General features: G+C 39.0%; 3 protein-coding genes and 1 long non-coding RNA gene across 5 annotated transcripts; 3 read left to right on the top strand and 1 right to left on the bottom strand.

The window, feature by feature from the left end:
- Nucleotides 1–161: 161 nt before the first annotated feature.
- On the top strand, nt 162–7,932 carry prrt1 (proline-rich transmembrane protein 1). Its single transcript, XM_088319054.1, has 4 exons — nt 162–491; nt 2,304–2,635; nt 3,641–3,832; nt 4,994–7,932. The coding sequence occupies exons 1-4, from the start codon at nt 476–478 to the stop codon at nt 5,168–5,170; spliced, it is 717 nt and encodes a 238-aa protein (XP_088175180.1). The 5' UTR covers nt 162–475; the 3' UTR covers nt 5,171–7,932.
- Nucleotides 7,826–12,588, bottom strand: tmem268 (transmembrane protein 268). The gene is made up of 9 exons (XM_088319053.1): nt 12,360–12,588; nt 11,348–11,460; nt 11,138–11,232; nt 10,937–11,044; nt 10,003–10,155; nt 9,796–9,906; nt 9,630–9,719; nt 9,304–9,504; nt 7,826–9,018 (listed from the first exon to the last, which is right to left on the bottom strand). Exons 1-9 carry the CDS (start codon nt 12,383–12,385, stop codon nt 8,851–8,853), a joined length of 1,065 nt encoding a protein of 354 aa, XP_088175179.1. The 5' UTR covers nt 12,386–12,588; the 3' UTR covers nt 7,826–8,850.
- On the top strand, nt 12,405–14,192 carry LOC148321272 (uncharacterized). 2 transcript variants are annotated; one of them, XR_015846932.1, is made up of 4 exons: nt 12,405–12,483; nt 12,567–12,703; nt 12,781–12,947; nt 13,816–14,192. It is a non-coding gene; the product is annotated as an uncharacterized LOC148321272 (long non-coding RNA). The 2 variants fall into 2 exon arrangements; XR_015846931.1 differs by lacking the exon at nt 13,816–14,192 and having other exon boundaries at nt 12,781–13,607.
- Nucleotides 14,193–14,809: 617 nt separating this feature from the next.
- neu1 (neuraminidase 1) lies at nt 14,810–20,170 on the top strand. The gene is made up of 7 exons (XM_088319034.1): nt 14,810–15,047; nt 15,661–15,850; nt 16,000–16,262; nt 16,428–16,610; nt 17,881–18,100; nt 18,183–18,419; nt 19,371–20,170. Exons 1-6 carry the CDS (start codon nt 14,952–14,954, stop codon nt 18,401–18,403), a joined length of 1,173 nt encoding a protein of 390 aa, XP_088175160.1. The 5' UTR covers nt 14,810–14,951; the 3' UTR covers nt 18,404–18,419; nt 19,371–20,170.
- The last annotated feature ends 258 nt before the right edge of the window (nt 20,171–20,428 follow it).

The following is a 20,428-nucleotide window of genomic DNA, read 5'->3' as shown; positions in this document are numbered from 1 at the left end:
TTTTAGTTGCTGTAAAAAAATGCTTCAATCAGAACATGGAACATGCCCTGTAAATCATTTAAGAGAAAATCAGAGAGGGAGTGGAAACAGCTAATCCAAATCCAGCCTCTTTATTGAGTTCTAATGGGATGTTCCAGCTCAATGCCTGTGCCTTTTTCCCGTCACAACTGACTGTCGCTTTAAGACAACCCATCTCTGGGTGGCTGATTGATTTCATATTCACCGACGTGTTCGTGGAGAAACCTTGTTTGACACACACACATACACAGGCGAGAGCTGAGATATGCACAGTGTTCCAGGAGAGATAGCGCTCAGGTTATCAGCGCCCTTGAAGATGAAAGCATCTTGAGAATGGCCTGCACGCCTTTGGAGTAAAAGTCAGCACCGTTGCGCATCTTTGGAAGGGATTTTCCCCACCTTTATCTGGATTGGTGACAACAACGACATCCCAAATAAAGGAGGAGGATAGAGAAGCATGTCGGAAAAACACGGTAAAAAAAAAAAATCCATTGTTCATTGTATTGCGCATTTTTCTTTGCGCATCGTGATCGTGTGCTTTGAAACTATCGTGTTTCCTTTTTTTTTTTTTTTTTAATTCATTTGTCACAATCTTTATCCGATGTGCGCATTTGTAGCCTACACGCGCTGCGTGGGTGCAGCAAAGAGACATCGCAGCTTTAATTTACTCTTTCATTCCAGTATCATACTTTTTTAAAATTCTGTTAGGGATTTCAAATGTTTTTGTTTTTTTTATTATTATTGGCTATGTTTGTTTCAGCTCATCATTAGCCTTAACAAACAGTACCCTTGTGGCATTACGTGGGCGGCCAAGCTGCCATAGATGCTGTGATGATTGTGTGATTAAATAAAGAATCACGCCACGGCTGGAAATCAAATGCGTGGATACTTCGTGAACGGATTTACGTCCCTATGCCACAATATTGCCCTTAGTTTACATTGTCTAGTATATTTTTTTTCCATCCTTGCAATTTCCACTCATTGTACAACCGTCATTTGATGACGTCGTGGAATGCAAAGCGCATCTGCAAATGGTGAATAGTCATATTGCATTTTGTCAATTAAAATAATTAACACTAATTAATTGGTACTTTTAGGGGTGGTGTGTTGGTCGATCTCAACATTATTTCCGACAACGAAACAGGAAATAATGAAAATATATCCAGAAATGGGTAAACGAGGAATATTACGCCATCTAGTGGAAGAACATGTAATCGCTCTTCGTAAATACAACGATGTTTACTTTTTGTTGTTGTCTCTCTCTTTTTTAATTTGCTATTGTGGTGAGTTCGTTTTTTTGTTTTTGTACTTCAGGGCCACAACTGTGCAGCTCAACCTCTGGCTAGCAGACATGGTAGTTGTATTAATAATTGTATAAACAATTTATTTGATAATTGTCAAAATGATAAAAGTTCATATTGTATCCATCCATGGATATGAAAGGATCAACAGTGTCTTTTGTGTAAAAAGTCACAGCAGCACACTCTGAGCACAAGTCTTCATTCTTCATCACTCAGTATTTCTGCTCTCTGTCCCTTCAAGTCCTCTCAATGTTATCTATCTGCCATGTCACACCCTCACCCATGCTCAACATCCCTTTTCCAAGCAGCTTGTCGTAGCATCTGCCTCTAATAAAAGATATCTGTCAGTTCAGGAGTCACACGTTCACAAAGAGGCGGATTTTGTCAGAAAACTGCACAAATGCTAATGAAGGTAGTTTTAGAGGGTTCGATGGAGGTCCGGGGGGAGTCTTTATTCTGTGGAAATGTCAATCAATGTCATCATTAGCACATAGACGGGTATTCCTGCAGTGAAATATCAGCGGCGTGTGCCGTTTATGAATCTCATTTGATGTCTTTCTTCAGGAAATATGATGAAAGAGCACACATTGTTTTTGCAGCTGTAACAGTTTTCAGAATTTTAATTTAAATGTGTCCTTGGGAGTTTTTTTTGTCCATTAATCCAAAATATTTTTTGGAGACGTTTGAACACAAATAGTGGAGACAAATGAAATAATAATACTTCCGGGAATATATTCTTTATATTCTGCAAACAACAACTATAGCGATATATAGCGTCTCCTTCATGCGTATCAAAATATCAGTAATCTATCGCCCCCAAGTGGCCAAAACGTGCATATCATAAGGAGCAGCACAATTTCCATTGAAGTGATTAAAAAAATGTGGGAGTAACTATTGATCACTTTAATCATTTAATCATCGGCAGCATCCTCTTCACCTTCTGCTCAGCTCACCTTCCTCCTTTTTTTCTCCGTCCACTCCCAGGCCTCGACGACTCCAACCGTCAGACGATGCAGCCCCCCCCGTACATCCCGGGCCCGCAGGACCCGAACGTACCACAGCACCCCAACATGCCACCCAGCGCCCAACCCAGCTACCCCGCGCCACCTCCGCCCCCGGGCTCAGAGGGATACCTCCAAGAGACGCAGTTCCATTGTAACACGATGGGACCCCCGGGGGCCCCTCAAGGCTACACAGTCCAGACTCAGGGCCCCGGAAGAACCATGCCTCATCCTCCGGTGGGATACCTCCATCCTGGGTACCCTCTGCAGCTGCAGCCGTGCACCGCTTACGTTCCTGTCTACCCCATGGCCTCGGTGAGTTTTATTTAAATACTCCCCACACTTGCATTGCACTCAATTGGACCTTGGCATTGATAAATGTATTTGTTCGACAAAAAATATTCATTTGTAATTTAGTTTCTTCCAAGTAGGCATCTTTTTCCCAGATAACAGCTTCGCACCTGTTGAACCTGTTGATATTTTCTCAGTCAGCTTTACGATGCGGATGATGTTTTATGCATTGGAATGACTTTCAATTCCCAGCAATGAATTATTATAATCATAATTTTTTAAATAATAATTATTTAAAAAATATTTTTGACTTCATCGCACAGCAATACGATCGATACCTGCAACAATATTTCAATGATATCGCATTCACAACAATGCAAAGCATGTTAGCATGTCTGCCTCATTGCTGATATATTTTGCGCCTTTTGTCCAGATATGTGAATGTGTGTGTGAATATATTATATAATTATTTCTAATTATTTTAGAATTATGCGTTTGACCAATCCAGGTTCCACCCTGCCTCTTGCTGAATTAGAAAATAAGAATTCTACAGTCAAAATATTTGCGGTTGAACATTGCAGTTTTATTAATTGATTTAGTATTGGGAGCCTCGCAACAGGATGTCCACGTTATTAATCTGCAGCACCATTATTGGTGGTAAGTTTTGTTCCATTGAAACATGATTAAAAAAAAACAAACTTATAACCTCATTCCCAGAAGGATCTATTCTCTTTCATATCTTGCAGCAAATTAGAATTGAGGTTATGAAAGCAGTAATAAAGCTGAGCCAGCATTAAGATCGCAGCACAGTGCGTGTGAAACATAAATGAGTTGGTAGAAAAAAAAAAACCTTGGGTTGCTTTTTCAGCTATTGACTGCAAATAAGATGTGGCAAAACAAAAATTAAAAAAAATATCTTAAAAAATAAATTATTATTCATTAAAAATATTGCAGGGGGGAAAATGCAATAAACAAGAATTATAAACATCATGAGAATTCTGGGAGAAAACTTTCTAACTTCCATTCCAGGGTCAGCCTTACATGCCTGCTACAGGAGGCCACCCAGCAATGCCACCGGGTCAGATTCACCCAATGCAAATGCCGCCCAACATCACTTTAATGGACCGCCGGCCGCCGCACGACTACTTACCCATCGCGGTGCTCACCACGGTGTGCTGCTTCTGGCCAACTGGCATCATCGCCATCATCAAAGCGGTGCAGGTACTTTTTTTTTTTTGGATAAAAATATAGTTCGCCTTTTTCACTTATTATTCAAAGCTTGTGCAACAGCAGCTGATTGTGCAGGCCCGCATGGACCCAACAGATACATTACATAACGGCAGCATTTCGGGAGCAACTGGAGGGGATGTTTTTCTTTCTTTTTTTTTCTTTTTTTTCCCAGTGACCCTGCTCACTCAGCTCAGTTGGGTTTGAGTTGAGTTGAGCTGACAAGGCCTGGGCCTGACTTTAGTGCGTAGATGCAGTGCCACGTGACCTCTTTTCTTTCTGCACGCTCGGTGACATCGATCCGGTTGTGTTTGCGCTGCACCCACTCGTGCATCTTCTGGTTACATAATTATTCAAATGTCCCTTCCTCTGGAAAGAATTCATGCAATATACTTGATTAGCATCTTAAGGTACTAGTATATATATATATATATATATATATATATATATATATATATATATATATGAATAATTATTGCAAAATAAATAAAGCGTGAATAGTGCTGAGTCGTGAGTATTTGTGGTTCCACTGCAGTAGAGGGAACAAAAAAAAAAAAAAACAAGACAATTTTTGTTGTTCTTGGTCGTGAGACATGTTGCTTTTTTCTTAGATTTGTTCCGACTTTATTTAATGAAAACCTGACTGTGGATGGTCTGATAAACAATAACTTCTCAGCCATGTTCAATGCTGCCCTGATAAATCCTCAAGTGTGAGTCTTTAATCGTGTGCCTGAGTCATATTATTGCCACCACTCTGTGAGTCATTGTGCACTGAATTATTTCTGGCTCCAACTCAGTGAAAAATATCAAAGAAATGCGCTAACGCAGGCGTGGGCAAACTACGGCCCGGGGGCCACATGAAACCTTTTAATCCGGCCCGCCAAACGTGAAAACAATTAAATGAATAAACCTTGTTAATGTTTTATTTTCTAAATACTGTGGTGTGTCAAAGACATATTTTGTTTGAGTGCTTTTGTTGTCAAAATTAAATGTACTTTTCTTTTTCTCCGATGAGGTGAGATTGCCAAAACACTCCATCCATCTGCTCCTAGTCCAGCCCCTCTGTCAAATTTTAGAACCCACTTTGACCCATCAATCAAAAAGTTTGCACACCCCTGCTCTAACGGCTATCCATACTCTTCCTTTTTCATTTAGGTGCGTACAGCCATCGCCAGAGGGGACATGGTGACGGCGGAGATCGCCTCCCGCGAGGCCCGCAACTTCTCCTTCATCAGCCTGGCCGTCGGCATCGCCTCCATCGTGCTGTGCACCATCCTCACCGTGGTGGTCATCATCGCCTCGCAGCATCACGATGACGACTGGGAGCCGTAACCAGGCGCGGGTGGGGGAGGGGAGGGACCGCTAAACATCAGCTTAGATAATTACATGGAAACAGGAGCACTGATAATATGCGCTGCTATCGCTTGCAGCTGCACTCGGCTGGTCTCACACACACACACACACTCGCTCGCGCGACGAAACATGCTGTCATCCAACATACGCATTGACAGCCAAAACGACCTAATACGGTGGATGTCCAAATGCCAAATACAAACTGTTATCCACCTAATATTTACACGGAGCTGCAATTCATTTGTGCCGTGGGAGTCGAAGTCACTAAAATCTACGATTATTGAACCAAGCATACAGTATATATTTACACGAGTATTTTGGGGGTTGAATATTTGAGCCATGTTGAAACAGTGTGCTGCTATTGTATTATTGATGATGCACTTGTGCAAGAGACGAAAATTAAAAGTGTCAAGAGGAGCGGATCAAGTCACATTTAACACACCAAATCGAGGCTAGTTGACAAAGTGGCAAAATGGGCGAACAGATTTAATTGTGTGGGAGATATTTTCTATTTCCTGTCAAAACATACAGTATATAATCTGCGTCCGTTTGTGGATTTCTTTTAGAAAAATATATATTTACCGATTTATCTTCCACGTGCCGGATATTCACTTTGTGTTAAAATTGGCTGAACTTGAACACCTTACCGTATGATCAGTATTATTATGACTGAGGTGATGATGCAGCTTCTTCCAGTCGTAGTTCAAGTAGTGCATGACAATAAATGCATTTGTCTTGAAGCGGTATATAATTTCTGAACGAAATTATTTGCTGAAGACAACATAAGATCGGCTAAATTGAGTCATTGCTAGATTTTGGATATATTGTTGATTTTTTCGAAGCGTATTGGCCTCTATTGTGTTGCGCCTCGACACTACGTGTGAATTGGTAGCCATTAGGCGACAACGTGAGCTTGCATGCCATTCTCGGTTTATTTCCATCCATCTTAAATATAAAGGCTCGGCGTGCACTTGTAAGCTACTATATACAGTATTCCTCTGCAGTTATCCTGTGCAGTGAGGTGGGATTTCCTTCATTATGGGTGTGGTTGTTATAACGTAGCAATCGTTAAGATCAACAGTGCAGGATGTGAAAAATGAATGTTCGTGATAGAAGAGAAAGAGAGAGAAAAATAAGAATAATGCCTAAACTAGCACCTTGTGAAAATTCCATTTTGTCCCTGGACCTAAGGTATGTTTATTTAATTTATTTTTTTACTTTCACATATCTCTTCTACTTCCCTTTTCCCTATTCGAGCGATGCTACTTTGAATATTTGAGTAGTACAGTGACATTATTTGAATAAATGTACAGTGGTGCCTTGAGATACAAGAGACCCGATTTATTAACGATTGATATGGGCTTCAAATTGTGACTAAACATAAAACTAAGAGAATTAGTTGTATTTAAATTAATCATGCAGTGTAGCCTTTAAGTCCATTAGCATTACGCTAATGTTCACACGAAATCTGAAACACTAGTGACTAAAAAAAAAAAAATGGGCATTTGAATAATAAGATGTAACAACAATATATATTCTTTATCCTCTGCGATGAATGATTCATATTACTGCCCGTGAAAAGTGAAAAAACAATTTAATTTATATTTATGTCAATTAATCACTGTGTATATTTTTTTTCTAAAGGAATATATTATAGAGTGGTATTATGCTGATTATCACAAAAAAATGTTTTGGAAGGGGGGCAGATTATTGCATTTCCATTCATTTCCATTAGGAAAAAAAAGTGTTTTCTAAATGACATGTGTGGTCACGGAATGAATTAAACGTGCATCTCAGGGCACCACCGTTTACAAATAATTATTTTTGTTATATGACTCCAGTAGTTTGTGTTTATTACATACTTACTACTGTCTATTTTATTTTTCCTTTGACTGTGCTGTTACATTTTTTCTTTTGGAATGAGGGAAAACATTTGCCAATTTATTTAAAAGTCGATAGATATATTTTGCTATTGTATTTATTGTCATTTTGGGCCAGCTAATTATTGGGATTTATGGCAGCGTGTCTGGCCTTTTGAAAACATTTGATTATTGAAGACTCTAATTGTCCGTGTGAATGATTGTTTATATGTGCCCTACGACTGGCTGCCAATCTGTCCCCTCGACCTCAAAGTCAACGGAAGTCGGCGCCGGGTCACCCGTGATCTGAATGAGAATAAAAATGACAGAAAACAGATGCAACCAGTTGCCCAGAAAATATTAAGTAAAGACTACAATATATGACCATAGTAATACGGGGTTGCACTTTATGGTGTCATACGGGATTAACATAAGCGAGAAATGATGATATGAATGTGGTAAAAGTACATACGGTGTTTTATTTTAAGATTTTATATACATGGGCACATTTCTACATACTGTAGATATATATATATATATATATATATATATATATATATATATATATGAATGTTTGTATTAAAACATTCACTTCTCGCATATCTAGTTTAGATACTGATAAGCTGCAGCTTCTTGAGTGCTTTGCTTTCTGATGCAAATATTGTTTTATTTTTTTTCCCCGCAGTATTTCATTTCATTCGACCTTGTCATATAGCGGAGATTTTTTTTTTTTTTTCAAGGAGGTGGCTGACAAGTAAATACAAAGCGTACCCGGTTTTGTTCAATTGTGATGATTTATTTATGGATGTGTTGCACAGGAGTTGAGCTGTTTTGAGTCATGAATAAAATAAATGAATTATGGTCTGTGAATGACAACTTGGAGGAGATGGCATCTTATACTTTGGGTGTGTGAGATTTTTTTTCTCTACCTCTCTGTGTGTGTGTGTCTCTCTCCAACCTCTCACTAAAAGGCTATTTATAGCTGACCCGTTTTGCAGCGCCTGTCTTTTCTCCCTCTTGCTCTCATATGTTATTACAATATGCCTCCTTTTCTTGTGCATATTCACTTCATTCTCAGGATTAAAGTTACGTTTTTCTATCTTTGTCATGATACGATAATTGTGCAGTAATTCAACGTCATGTCAGTACACCAAAGACGCAAAACCAGAAACCAGATAGTAGAAAATGGACTATGGCTGGATTGCCGACAAAGGATACTTGAATTGTTTCCTCTTTACAAATGATGAATCCAAATGCAGAGTACAATAGAAAAATGTGGGTATTCCATCACAATTATAATTTAAGCAAACATGATTCTGAATTTATAGGCATGTGAATAACCTACAAAAATACAAATGTATAGATCTGTATAAATATTCACAAAGAATCTGAACATACAATATACAGTGCTTGACAAATTCATTTGACCACACGTCATAATAACGACGATAAACCAACCAACATCGTGAAGTGCTTCGATCCTAAGGATACATGCACATGATTTCCAAATTTAGTTTTTTTTTTTTTCTTTGCCAAAAAACGGACGTGACCAAGAAAAGGCAACGCCCGATCACCAACAGATCAGTGTCTAAAGCAGCTGTGGTCAAACTACGGCCCGGGGGCCACATCTGGCCTGTTAAAAGTTTCAATCCGGTCAAATTTTAGAAGCCATTGTGGCCCACCAATCAAAAGGTTTCCCCACCGCTGGCCTAGTATGGAATGGGTAGCCTCCCGAGGAGAGGTTGTAAAATAAGGCTCTCATGAAAGCATGTGAATGGACAAAAGGCACACGGATGAATGCTATTCAAGAATCTTCATTTTGATGAACTGGCAGAGGCAGAACGGTGCAGTGGAGCAGTGGTTCCTCTGCGGTTGGAGGCGATGACGTGACGGCCCAGACAGCCTATCAGACACCAGCAGCTTCACGTAAGCAGCGCTGTAGGTCATCAACAGCTGGTGGGCTCTAGCCTACACCAAAAGAGCAATTATTAATATTGTCATGAATATATATTTAATTTAGGAGTTTCATTTAGACAAAAATAGTGCTTTGCCGTCATTTTCAAGTACGTTGCGGAGCTTCATGTGATTTATTTTTGTTTCGTGGCAAGGCTGGGTTCTTATTTTTTACTATGCTGCCACCTTGTGGCATCTCGGTGCCTAGCAACTATGTTGAAGTAGGTTGAGGAGATCCATTCAGACATTGCACTACATTGAAACATCTGTATGAATTTATAGTACAAATGTCTGTCTTACCTGAGCAGGTAAGGATGCATCAGGAATGAGACTATATTTGGTTGTGACTTTCGAAGAAGGAGTGCGGCCTTTGTCTTCATTTTCCAACAGGGGGCGCTGCTCCCCTGAACCTTGCTCCACCTCCGAGTGACCTTCTTCGTGGTCCCTGGTCGGGACCTCGGCCACCAGGACGAGATGGGACATCTTCTTCTTTAGCTTGCTCTGGCGGAAGAGCGACACCAGATAACTCAAGTGGTTCCACAACACAATAACATGCAATTGCTTGTTCCATTTCAGAAATAATGATGTTGGCCTAGTTTCGAGGCCACTGCACAAAGATAACTCACCCAGGTGTCAATGCCCGCTAAACTGCGCTCCTCCAGCATTTCAGTCAGCGTTTGCAAACAACGACTCATGTCCCAATACACAAAGTACAACTATTGAAAAGAAGCAAACATCTGCATCATACGCATGATCAGCCGTTAGCTGGACCCGATCCCTACGAGGATCGACCTGCATGCTTCCTCTGCAGTTGTACACCCAGTCGGCCACGGTGACCAGCAGCTTGTGCTTGACCATCGTCTCATTTACTTGGATCAGCCGCACGTCCAAGTTCATGTTAATCTGACACACACGGAACGTAAAATGAATTCAAATGAGCAGATTTGAATGTCACAGTACACTGAAGGAGATATTATTTATATATGAAATATATTTGACCTCCTTTTTATTCTGGTTGAGAACAAACATGATGGCTGTGGTGAGGAAGATGGAGATCAGACTGACACAAAGACACAAGATCCAGTAGTCGCTGAGGGTCATGTAGAGGCGCAGGGTGGAGAAGATGGCACACCACAACACCACATAGAGAAACTGCAGGAGGGGAGAGTGTGCACTTGTGTAAATATCATCACTACTTTTTGACTTTTTTTTTTTTTAGTCTTGGGTGGACATGTAGGACAGTTGTCATTCAAAGCTGTTTAATCAGCGGATATTAGTTCATTTCAAAATGACAAAAAATGGACAGATTTTTCTTTTACAACACGTTACATAAGACAAATATAGTGACATTCGAACAAACTTTTTTTTTAAATAGCAGATTTTCCTCTCTATTGTCGAGTGAAAATACTAAGGGTGCAAAATGATTAATTGTTCAATCATGAATTCGGATCTTTATTGCTGTAAACATCAAAAATGAGTTTTTTTTTCATAATATATTCTTTAAATCAATCGGCTGATAAATCGGTTATCATCATAACTGCTATTCAGCATCAGAATATTAAAAAAAAAAAATCCCAATCGTCGAGCTTTATAGTATCCACACAAATTCGGAAGTCACAATTTACAAAAGTTACTAAAGTACTCACACGATGTACTTCGGTAGAAGTACAAATACTTTGTATGAAAGTAGAAGTGCCAATTCGTTGCCTGTGCTTAAGTAAAAGTAAAAAAAAATAAAAATATTGAACAGTTTGATATCACAACAGTTCTCAATTGCTGGATGTATTAGTAAATTTTTCTGTATGGAGTTATTCACCATCACGGCTCAATTACGGTATTTTTCGGACTATAAGGCGCAATCTCAACAAACAGGTCTATTTTGGGAGAAATCTCATGCACTGGGTTACAAGACACATTACATGAAAGTGGTTACCGGCGCCATTATGAAATGGAAAAGGGACGAGTTGAAAATCATAAATCTTCTGACTGCGGGGACTTCCAGGGCTGTTTTCAGCGGAACCTCAATGTCTGCGATTGGAATCTAAACAAGATAAGATCAATAAAATGATATGCACACGCTCCACTTGATCATAGAATACGATGTAGTAGTGTAATACGATCGCGTATGCGTTACCCGGAAGCCTTTCCTCTCCAATGTGGGGTTGCACAACGAAAGATCAAAGCTGGGGTTGAGCAGAGAATCGCTTGGAATTGCCAGAACGCATTGACCTAAAAGAATAAGCGAGATGTGTGCGTTTGGTGTATGTGTAAAAGAGATTAACAAAATCAGGCAAATTAATCAAATATTTAAATTAAATTAAATAAAGAATGAATCATGTGCTACCATTCTCCCATTTGGGTTTGTTGCTCGTCTGCGGCCGAGATTCATCCACATCACTCTCCTCCATCATCTGATCATCAGAATTATTGTCCTCCATCTGCTCAGAGGAGGACAATCTGAAAAAATATATACTGATTATTAAAATCGACTAAGACGTTGTATAAAATATTACCCATCAACTTTATAATAACAATTTCAACATTAACAATGCGTTTATTAACTTATTCACTAAAATGAATGCACTTTTCGGCGTCTATATCCGTCAATGGCAGCGAACGAGTTAATTTGCTGAGTTGTTTTTACTCGCATCTCTAAAATGGGTTTCAACACAATGTTCTGGAAATGATTATTTCTTTCTTTGTGACTGCAGCCTCGCATCATTTTGCGATCGCACTGAAGCCAATTGAGCGGCGTGCAGACAACACATGACTGCCGAATGCAAGTATGCGTGAAACACTGAAGTAGCATTTTATATGTTATCGTGAGACAAAATCCAGAGGAGGAAGTCATGAGTAATGCAATATTTTATAATATTGAGGTTTGGATTTAAAACTTTACAATTGATGTAGAATGTAGAATTGAGCAAAAGCAAAAACCGCATAACTGTGAAGAAAAAGAAGAATTTTTTTTTTTTTAAATCACCTAAACCTTTCTCTTCCTGCTTGTCTGTGTCGCTTGTCTCTCTGTCACATTTTCATATGTCCTATTTATTTGCCTTCACTCCCGTTGACATTTACACTCGAAGAGCAAGTTACACCGACACCAAGACTGCTATTACAAAACAATGCGTCCGCAATTGCTCAAGTGGTTGCATCAGTGTTTCATCACAAAAAAGAACAAACACATAACAAATGCATTCTAATTCTTCGAATGTCTTTTTTTTTTTAATTATTATTATTATTAAAACGGATGTTGACGACATGTTTTTTTTTTTTTATTGTCAAATGCATCCTGGGCGTGAACGACAATAAAAGGAGAACATTTTAGTGAAATCAAACAATAAAAAGCTCCCTACCTGCTTTGCTGCTCAAAGTCCTTCATGTCAACAAAACTAGGATGATTTTTTTTTTTTAATTTTTATTCCATATCAGCTGCTGTTGCCAGATAGACAGATATTGCCGCGCATGTTTTAACCGCAGGTCAGCCTGACGAAGACGTATGTGTGAGTTTCACAATTGGTTTCTGCTCTCAGCTTCTCTCTTTTGCTCTGTGTCTCTCTTAGCGTGTGACTCAGCTCAGCACTGCCTCATGACTTTTGGAATGTTGTTCACGGTTCAACACAACACTATGTTAAATAGGAGGGTGTCCATGGCACTAGTTTGGAGCACTTGACTGAGAAGATGTTCAAATGGTTCCCAGGTGGGTTAGAGAGCATAACTAAAACTGAAATATTGTAATAAGTTATGAGTTTGTTAGGTGTGTGCTTTTCTTTGCAGGTAGCTCTGATTGTGGATGGTATGATAATCAAGGACATCTCTGCCATGTTGGCTGTGTTTCCTCGTTTGACCTGAGAACATCTGAGTTGTACGATTTAGCCCACATCGTGACTGCAAAATCCTAACGTATTGTTTCAGACTCCAAGAAGACAATAAGTAGCTAAAAGGTATCATTCAAACTCAAATTCTCGACATACTTTCCAAACCAGAAGCGACATTTTCTTCTCGGTGTACTGGTCTGTATTTCTTTATCAAAAAGTAAACGTCGCCACTTCTGTTTGGTTTAGCTTTTGTTTTGCTAGTTATCTGCCCTTTTGCCTTTATTTTAGTCACAATGGTAACTCTTTCCCCAGGCACGTTGAGGTCCAGACAGAGAGGTTTTGCCTTTGTGTATCAGCATATTCAACACAGACTTTCAGCTTTAATTTCAGTACTATGTTGAATATGTTATTTGCAAACCATTATGATCATGTAAAAACACTGACATATTATTTTAATTCCCTTGACCACATTAATGTGTGCAGTGGTTTACATTTTAGGAGATTAAAACTAGTGTTCCTTGAAACTCAGAATCAGAATTTATTGTCATTGTACTCAAGAGTGCAACGAGATTAGAGAGCTCCCCTCTCCAGTGCAATACAACAATAATTCAGTTAAGTATATAAATTGGATAAATAAGAGAATAGTTAGTGCAATGGAAAATAATACGGAATAGGATATATAAAAACACATCAAGTTGCTGTTCTGCAAGGTAAGGGTGGTCGTGTGTGTGTGTGTGACAGTTTAGAATGGAGATGGCTCTCGGAAAGAAACTGTTTCTCAGTCTATTGGTCCTCGATTTGATGCACCTGTAGCGCCTGCCAGAGGGCATCAGGTCGAACAGGTAAGAGTTTGGGTGGGTATTGTCTTTGACGGGTAACTGGTTATGGACAAGTAATTTTATTGCAATTCTGTTGGTGTTTTCATCGTTTATATTCTTGTCATTGTTCTCATCATTGTTACATACTTAATTATTCTATTTTACCTCTCCTATAGATGATTTCATAAGGTCGACCTATTCATTCCTGAAATGCACGTTTTCTACTCCAAATGTACGGTGTGTTTTCAGATTATCATATTATTTATTTGTTTTATTTTTTTACCCTCATATTTGCTCAAACGTGTTGTGGATTTCAATCACAAATATTACTGATATCCTGACCTTACTATACAGTATTGTATAATAGCCTCTCATTGTGCGTCTAGCAGAGGGTCCCCTTTTGTCTTAGGTCGATTACTGCCATCGTGTGGTGAAAACATTTAACAACCATTTGTGTCTCTAAAGCAGTCGTTACAAAAATAAATAAATAAAAATAACTGGAAAAGCCACAAATAAGTGAATGTACTTGTATACAAGCTCTTAGTGGAAGAGCATTTAATTGTTCGATTCAAATTGTTCAAACTTTCAAAATGGAGCATAATAGGCTTGGCCTAGTTACTATTAATTTTAGATTATTATTAGTAGTAGTAGTAGTAGAAGTAGTAGTAGTAGTAGCAGCAGCAGTAATAATAATAATAATTATTATTATTATTATTACTGCTGAATAATAATAATAATAATTATTATTATTATTATTCATGCATCTAAAACCATTTCGTTTATTATATGATTATTGTGGTTGGCACTCCACGTGTGTAATTTCCAGCAACTTGTGTACTGAACAATTTTAATTTGTGTGAATATAATTAACGGATTCGTACAGTATTTATCATGCAAAACCTGTTTTTTTATTATAGAACTTCAAATGTACAAAATATATTGGCATAGACAAGCCTCAACAAAGTATCACAAAACAATTAAAAAAAAAATAATCTTCCCAAAAGATATTAACAATTTTGCAGTCATAAAATATGTGTTCAGTTGTTTAAATGTCTGGAATAAAGAATTGTTGTGGTCCAAATTCAAGCGATTTCTTAAAAATTCATGTAGAACCTGTTCAAAGCGCAAGTTCTATTTCCGGGTTTATGCTCGCGCTGTGATCATGTGACCGCCCACCTTGGTCACATGAGCCAATCTTTACTGCTGATTCAGGGTCGCAATGTGGACCGGCTGATTGCTTTTTTCTTTGTTTATCTATATTTTGAAGTAGATCTCCTCACGTTTATGTTCGTTTTCTGCTCAAACAGAAGAAATGTCTCTCGTACAGGGAAGGAATCTTAAAACAGGAAGTGTGCTAGCGACTGCACTGTCGCTACTACTACCCGCTGTCATCATCTGCTCTGTCACGGTAAGACAATAACAACCTTTAGTTGTTCGAAGACAACAGTCACTTAGTAGTGTTGTGGTTCGTTTAATTTAACGCCTTACTGCTCTCTAGACTAGTTCATTGCGCGCAGTTCATTAAAAAAAAAAACTATCCTCCACCAAGTAACAGGGCATAAGAAAACACGCCCAGTTACTGCCGTCAGTTACTGTTTTCCTTTATTTATATATAGATTTTTTATTTTTGTTTTAATTCTTTTTGGTACTAGAAGCTTAATTTAACGCATTATTGCTCACTAGACTAGTTCAATGCCTGCAGTTCATTATAAAAAAAAAAAAAAGTAAAATCGACCATGTAACGGGGCACAAGAAAACACGCTCATGTTACTGCCGTCAGTTACTGTTCTCCCTTTTTTTTTTTAAATTATTATTATTATTATTATTATTAACTTTGGTCACAGTAGTGTTTTCATATACATATTTACTGTAATCATGACTTAATTACTGCATTATCTGGGTTATAATATAATACCAGAGGACCCCCTTTTTAAAATAATTTATGTTAATGGAAAAATAGTGACATTAAACAACTTGTGTAATCTGCACAATCTCTCAAATGCTTTGCTCTGTTGGTCCAGATCAAACCGCTGTTGTATGAGGAACAGCTGCTGTGGGTGAGCGGGGTGGAAGGGGAGGTGAACACCTACAGGATCCCTCTGATCACTTTCACCCCCATGGGAAGTCTGTTGGCTTTTGCTGAGGGCAGGAAGTCCTCAGCTAGTGATACGGGAGCAAAGTTCATTGCGATGCGGCGGTCCACTGACAAAGGTAGCGCAACCCTCATAACCTGCGGCCACTTAAATATTATCAGATATAAGATGGGAGTTGGATAAACATTCACATTTTTTACCAGGCCACGCAAACGCAGATGTCCTTTAACTAAGATCATTCCGGCCTCCTTTCCTTCGTCTCACTAGGATCCACATGGTCACCGACCAGCTTCATTGTCGACGACGGACTTGACCAGGACGGTCTGAACCTGGGCTCGGTAGTGGTAGACCAGGAAGTGGGTTCAGTTATTCTGATCTACACTTCCTGTTTCCACCTGTACAACTGTCGACCTGCCAGTACCTTGATGGTCGAAAGCAAGGATGACGGCCTAAGCTGGAGTTCACCCAGAAACCTCTCGGTCCAGTTAGGAGTCAAGAATTTCGCTCCTGGGCCAGGATCGGGCATCCAGGTAAGAGGACATGAGGTGGCTTTAAAGAGAGATAAACTTTAATCTTAATTATTTTTCCATTGTGTGCTTCTTGAACATTTGTTACTGGTATACCATTGTAATGATTGTTAACTGTTCCGAAAATACCGAGTATCATCAAAGGGTTTTTTTTTTCACCCACAACAGAAACGCTTTGAGCCAAACCAGGGAAGGTTGGTAGTGTGCGGTCATGGAACATTGGAAGGGGATGGTGTTTTCTGCATCCTGAGTGATGACCATGGACACACATGGTTCAATGGGGCAGCGCTGAAAAGCATCCCTTACAACCAGAAGAAAAGGCCGCTAGATTTCAACCCTGATGAGTGCCAGGTATGCCAAACATCCATTTGCTATATTGCTTATCCTTTATAGGGCCAGGAGCGCTGCACTTAACTTACCGTGATATACAAGTGCCCCTACTTTCAAATGATGAACGTTCGCTTGGTTGATTTGAATTTTTTTTTTTTTTTGCTTTGTGTTGCAAGCCAGAATTTGCCTTAAAAGCGAATTAGAGTATGTAACATATTAAACACTTTGACTTGCAGTCTTTCAAGAGTTCACTATGACAACTTCACATCAAATGTCTAATTACAACAATAATGCAAAAAAAAGAAACTGTGACTTAAACAATATGTAAAAATAAAAGCCGTTTTTTTTTTGGTTTGTTTTTTTTACAAATTGTAGCCTTTCAATTTGAAAATTCCAGTCCACTACCTTGCAATGTCAATTTGAGTTTGATTAATTGTGCAGCCTGACTTCACGCACGTCGCCACTTGAGCAGAGTGGGTAAAAAAGGAGAGCCACTCTCCCCGATGCATTTCCAGCCATTTATTGAATCAGAAAAGCCAAACACACAAATACAAAATGAAACCACTTGCAAGGAGAAGACATTGGTGCGTGGAAACTGGCCAAAAGGAGCTGCAGTTGCTCATTAGCGAGCCTTCAATCACTTTAGCTGGCTTCTCGCAGCATCTTTTTTTTTTTTTGCCGTCAGTAAGAATTTGGAATGCGGACTGACTGGTAAATTGAGTCGCCTTCCACTGTTGGTGTTCACCAGCAGCGACTCAAATTGCTGCCACATCAGTCAGTCACGTTCCGGCTTCAACTCAGAGCAACCATCTTAACAATGGAGGCTTTGAACGTAGCCCACTCAGATTGCATGTCCCCAACCACCCATGGCATGGAAGTTGCGGATAGACTCCCTCAGTTCACCTTCCTTACCCGCTTATGTTCACCGGAGCATTTGTTGCGACTTGTCCATGTTCCGTCGTAGTAGGATAACAAAGCCTTAGAACAAAGTTCAGATCTTGTGTTGTGTCAGCAGAACAATGTAGCATCTGGTGTTTTCATTTGTACACGCCAAACATGTTCCTGTAAGGGTGCAATAGCTTGTTAGCTCGATGCGTGACTGAACAACCTTGCAGTAAAAACAATCCCCCCCCAAAGTGTTATAACAATGATGAATTGTTTGCTTGAGTCTAAATTAATTTTGAGTTTTATCTTCTTGAAGCTTACGTTTGTGCTAGCTGCAGGTGTGGAATTCACCCACGACTGTTAACCAAATACCTTAACAAGATTTGAATCCTGTGCTTTTCCACAGCCATTTGAAATGACCGACGGAAGCATCGTCATCAATGTCCGAAACCAGAACAACTACCACTGCAGGTGTCGCGTGGTGGTGCGAAGCCGAGACGGCGGAATGTCCCTGCCCATAGATGACCTGTACTTCGATTATGAGCTTGTGGATCCCGCGGTAGCAGCCGGGGCCTTTCAGAAAGAGGGGGTGCTCTTCTTCACGAACCCATCTAATGCACAACAAAGTAAGGGACCACTTCTTTTTTTTATCTGAGAGCGTTACCACATTTTTGTCCACATCATGACTAACTGAACTGTTCATCGCAGGAATTAACCTCACCTTACGTTGGTCACTGACTGATGGTAACTCCTGGGAGAAGGAGGCTCTGCAGATCTGGCCGGGCGCGAGCGGTTACTCCTGCATTACGTCGCTGGATAATGACCCCGTGGACGACCGGAAACACATCTTTGTCATCTACGAGAAGGGCCAGAAAGACTACGATGAGACCGTCTCGTTTGCCAAAATCCACTTATACGGAGGCCGGTAATGCACATGAATCAGAGGTGAGGTTCAACTTTTACAAGTAAGAAGTTTCACAAATGCAGTACAATGCGGGTCTCAACAATCAAAAAGTAACCACATACTTTGATTTTTTTCCCCCCAGTGTACAGGGCCCTCGTGCATAAACAACACTGTACAGCAAACCGACATTTTGTGCATTTTTTTCACAAAAATCAATTCACTCCAAATTTTAAATATTACATTTTATATTTTTCCTGCATGTCATTCAAAGTCCGCAAATAAATGATTAGGCATACTTGCTTTGTAGTATGTGGCTGTATAAGAGCCAGTTCAAGCGTAACTAAGCCATGTCTGCCATCTAGAGGTGAAAGGTGATATTGCAACTTAAATCTATACAGTGGAACCCGGTTATTTGCAAGGGAAAGTGACTAGGCTTGCCTACAAATAATGAAAATCTGCATACAATTGATGGCCATTGAAATACATTACTTTTTTTTTTAAATATAAAAAAAAAATACGGAAAAAAATCTGTAAATAAGTGAATTCGCTGTGTGCTGAGCAACAAATATGCATGGGTCAACTTTAGTAGAAGACGCGAGATTTTATTTTTAAATCATGCTCAAATTGCATGTAAATAAGTACGCTGAAGTAAAGCATAACACACAAATTATTTGAATATTAAACATTATGTACCTCATTTATGATTTTAATGAGAGTAACCTCAACATTCTCCCTCGGGCTGCTATTAGCGATTATTTTGTTTATTTAATGATTGACACGCCTTCAGTTTCACAAACAAAAATACGAGTGCATCAAAGAGGAGGAATTTTAGAAATGAAAATTTCATCCAAAATTTTAAATAAAAGATAAATCGTGCCACCTTGAGAGTAAAAAAATAATCCGACATGTGTAATTGATGCATCGTGAATCCAGCCTAAAAAGCGAAGCAAAAGTATCGGAATATGACTCAAATGACTTCCTTTTTTTTTCAGGCTTTGACCGCCAAAGAAAAAACGGGAACACTTTCTCAGGAAGGAACAAAAGTGACATTTTTTTAAATTAAGAATGTAAAATGTCTGAAATGTGAACCCCCCCCCTGCACTACGATGGACATAATTTGCCTTGCTTCTATCTTTTATTGAGCAAAGACTGTCTTTATAAAGACAGATTGTTTTTTTTATATGAAAATGAATTCATGTGTAATAGGATTATTTTTCACATGTGTTGCTTTGGTGCTGACCACCCAAACCCAAAAGGACATGCCCAAACTGTATATATTGAAAACAACCACTTCTTAGGAATTAAATTGAGTATTGTGATATCTCCAATCACAGTCTATTTGAGTTTTCAGATGTGCTTGGAGTTCAGTAGGATTTAAGAAGGCTTTCATGTTACTTAATTTTAAAGGACTTTTATCCACTTTACTGATCTTACAGTATGTTGCCTGCAACATACTTGTGTTTCGACTTGGTCCTTCGTCTAAAAATGTTCTACATTGAATTTGATTGTAACAATTCCTTTGCAAAATATAAAATGATGTTTATTTTGATGACTGAACTGGATTGGGGAATTTCCTCCTGCGTTTCAATGGTTTGTTTAACCATGGTTATAATTTTAAAAGTGTGTACGTGTGGGTGAATGTGAGGGACTCCTACTTATGATGCAATCAGTGTGTGGGGACAATATTTTAACATTTTGTTATCTTAAATATTTTTGGATTCACACCAAATTGACTCCTTGCCAACACAACTCTGATCAACAGAAATAAAATGTTGCTGCCAAAATATCCACATTTGTCTGATTCACTTTTATATTTCCCCCAAAATACCAAATGTATCTATGGCATCATGTAGTGGAAAGCGTTGCACGTCAGTGTTGTGATTCCATTTTTCAAGAGAAAACATTGAAGGTTAATGTCACCCTAGTATGTTTATTCTGGGTTGCGTCGTGGAAGAATGCGAAAATAACCCTGTCCTATAGTAAGTATGTCAAAACAAGAAAAAATATAACCATGATGTTTGTGGAATTATATTTTTAGTGGAAGAATGAA

Source organism: Idiotropiscis lumnitzeri, chromosome 16 (genome assembly GCF_059441095.1).
Source record: "Idiotropiscis lumnitzeri isolate Australia: NSW breed Sydney's pygmy pipehorse chromosome 16, RoL_Ilum_1.0, whole genome shotgun sequence".
NCBI classification, from domain to species: domain Eukaryota; kingdom Metazoa; phylum Chordata; class Actinopteri; order Syngnathiformes; family Syngnathidae; genus Idiotropiscis; species Idiotropiscis lumnitzeri.
Note: the sequence above shows the minus strand (reverse complement) of the source record. Positions and strands in the feature narration are given on the sequence as shown.

Coding starts and splice junctions, on each gene's coding strand:
- prrt1 (XM_088319054.1), top strand. Junction 2,636..3,640: donor CTGTCTACCCCATGGCCTCG/GTGAGTTTTATT, acceptor CTTCCATTCCAG/GGTCAGCCTTACATGCCTGC. Junction 3,833..4,993: donor CCATCATCAAAGCGGTGCAG/GTACTTTTTTTT, acceptor TTTTTCATTTAG/GTGCGTACAGCCATCGCCAG.
- neu1 (XM_088319034.1), top strand. CDS start 14,952: ATGTCTCTCGTACAGGGAAGGAATCTTAAAACAGGAAGTGTGCTAGCG. Junction 16,263..16,427: donor GGCCAGGATCGGGCATCCAG/GTAAGAGGACAT, acceptor CACCCACAACAG/AAACGCTTTGAGCCAAACCA. Junction 16,611..17,880: donor TCAACCCTGATGAGTGCCAG/GTATGCCAAACA, acceptor GCTTTTCCACAG/CCATTTGAAATGACCGACGG.
- tmem268 (XM_088319053.1), bottom strand. CDS start 12,385: ATGAAGGACTTTGAGCAGCAAAGCAG. Junction 11,045..11,137: donor TGGAGAGGAAAGGCTTCCGG/GTAACGCATACG, acceptor TATCTTGTTTAG/ATTCCAATCGCAGACATTGA. Junction 9,019..9,303: donor ATGCATCCTTACCTGCTCAG/GTAAGACAGACA, acceptor CTTTTGGTGTAG/GCTAGAGCCCACCAGCTGTT.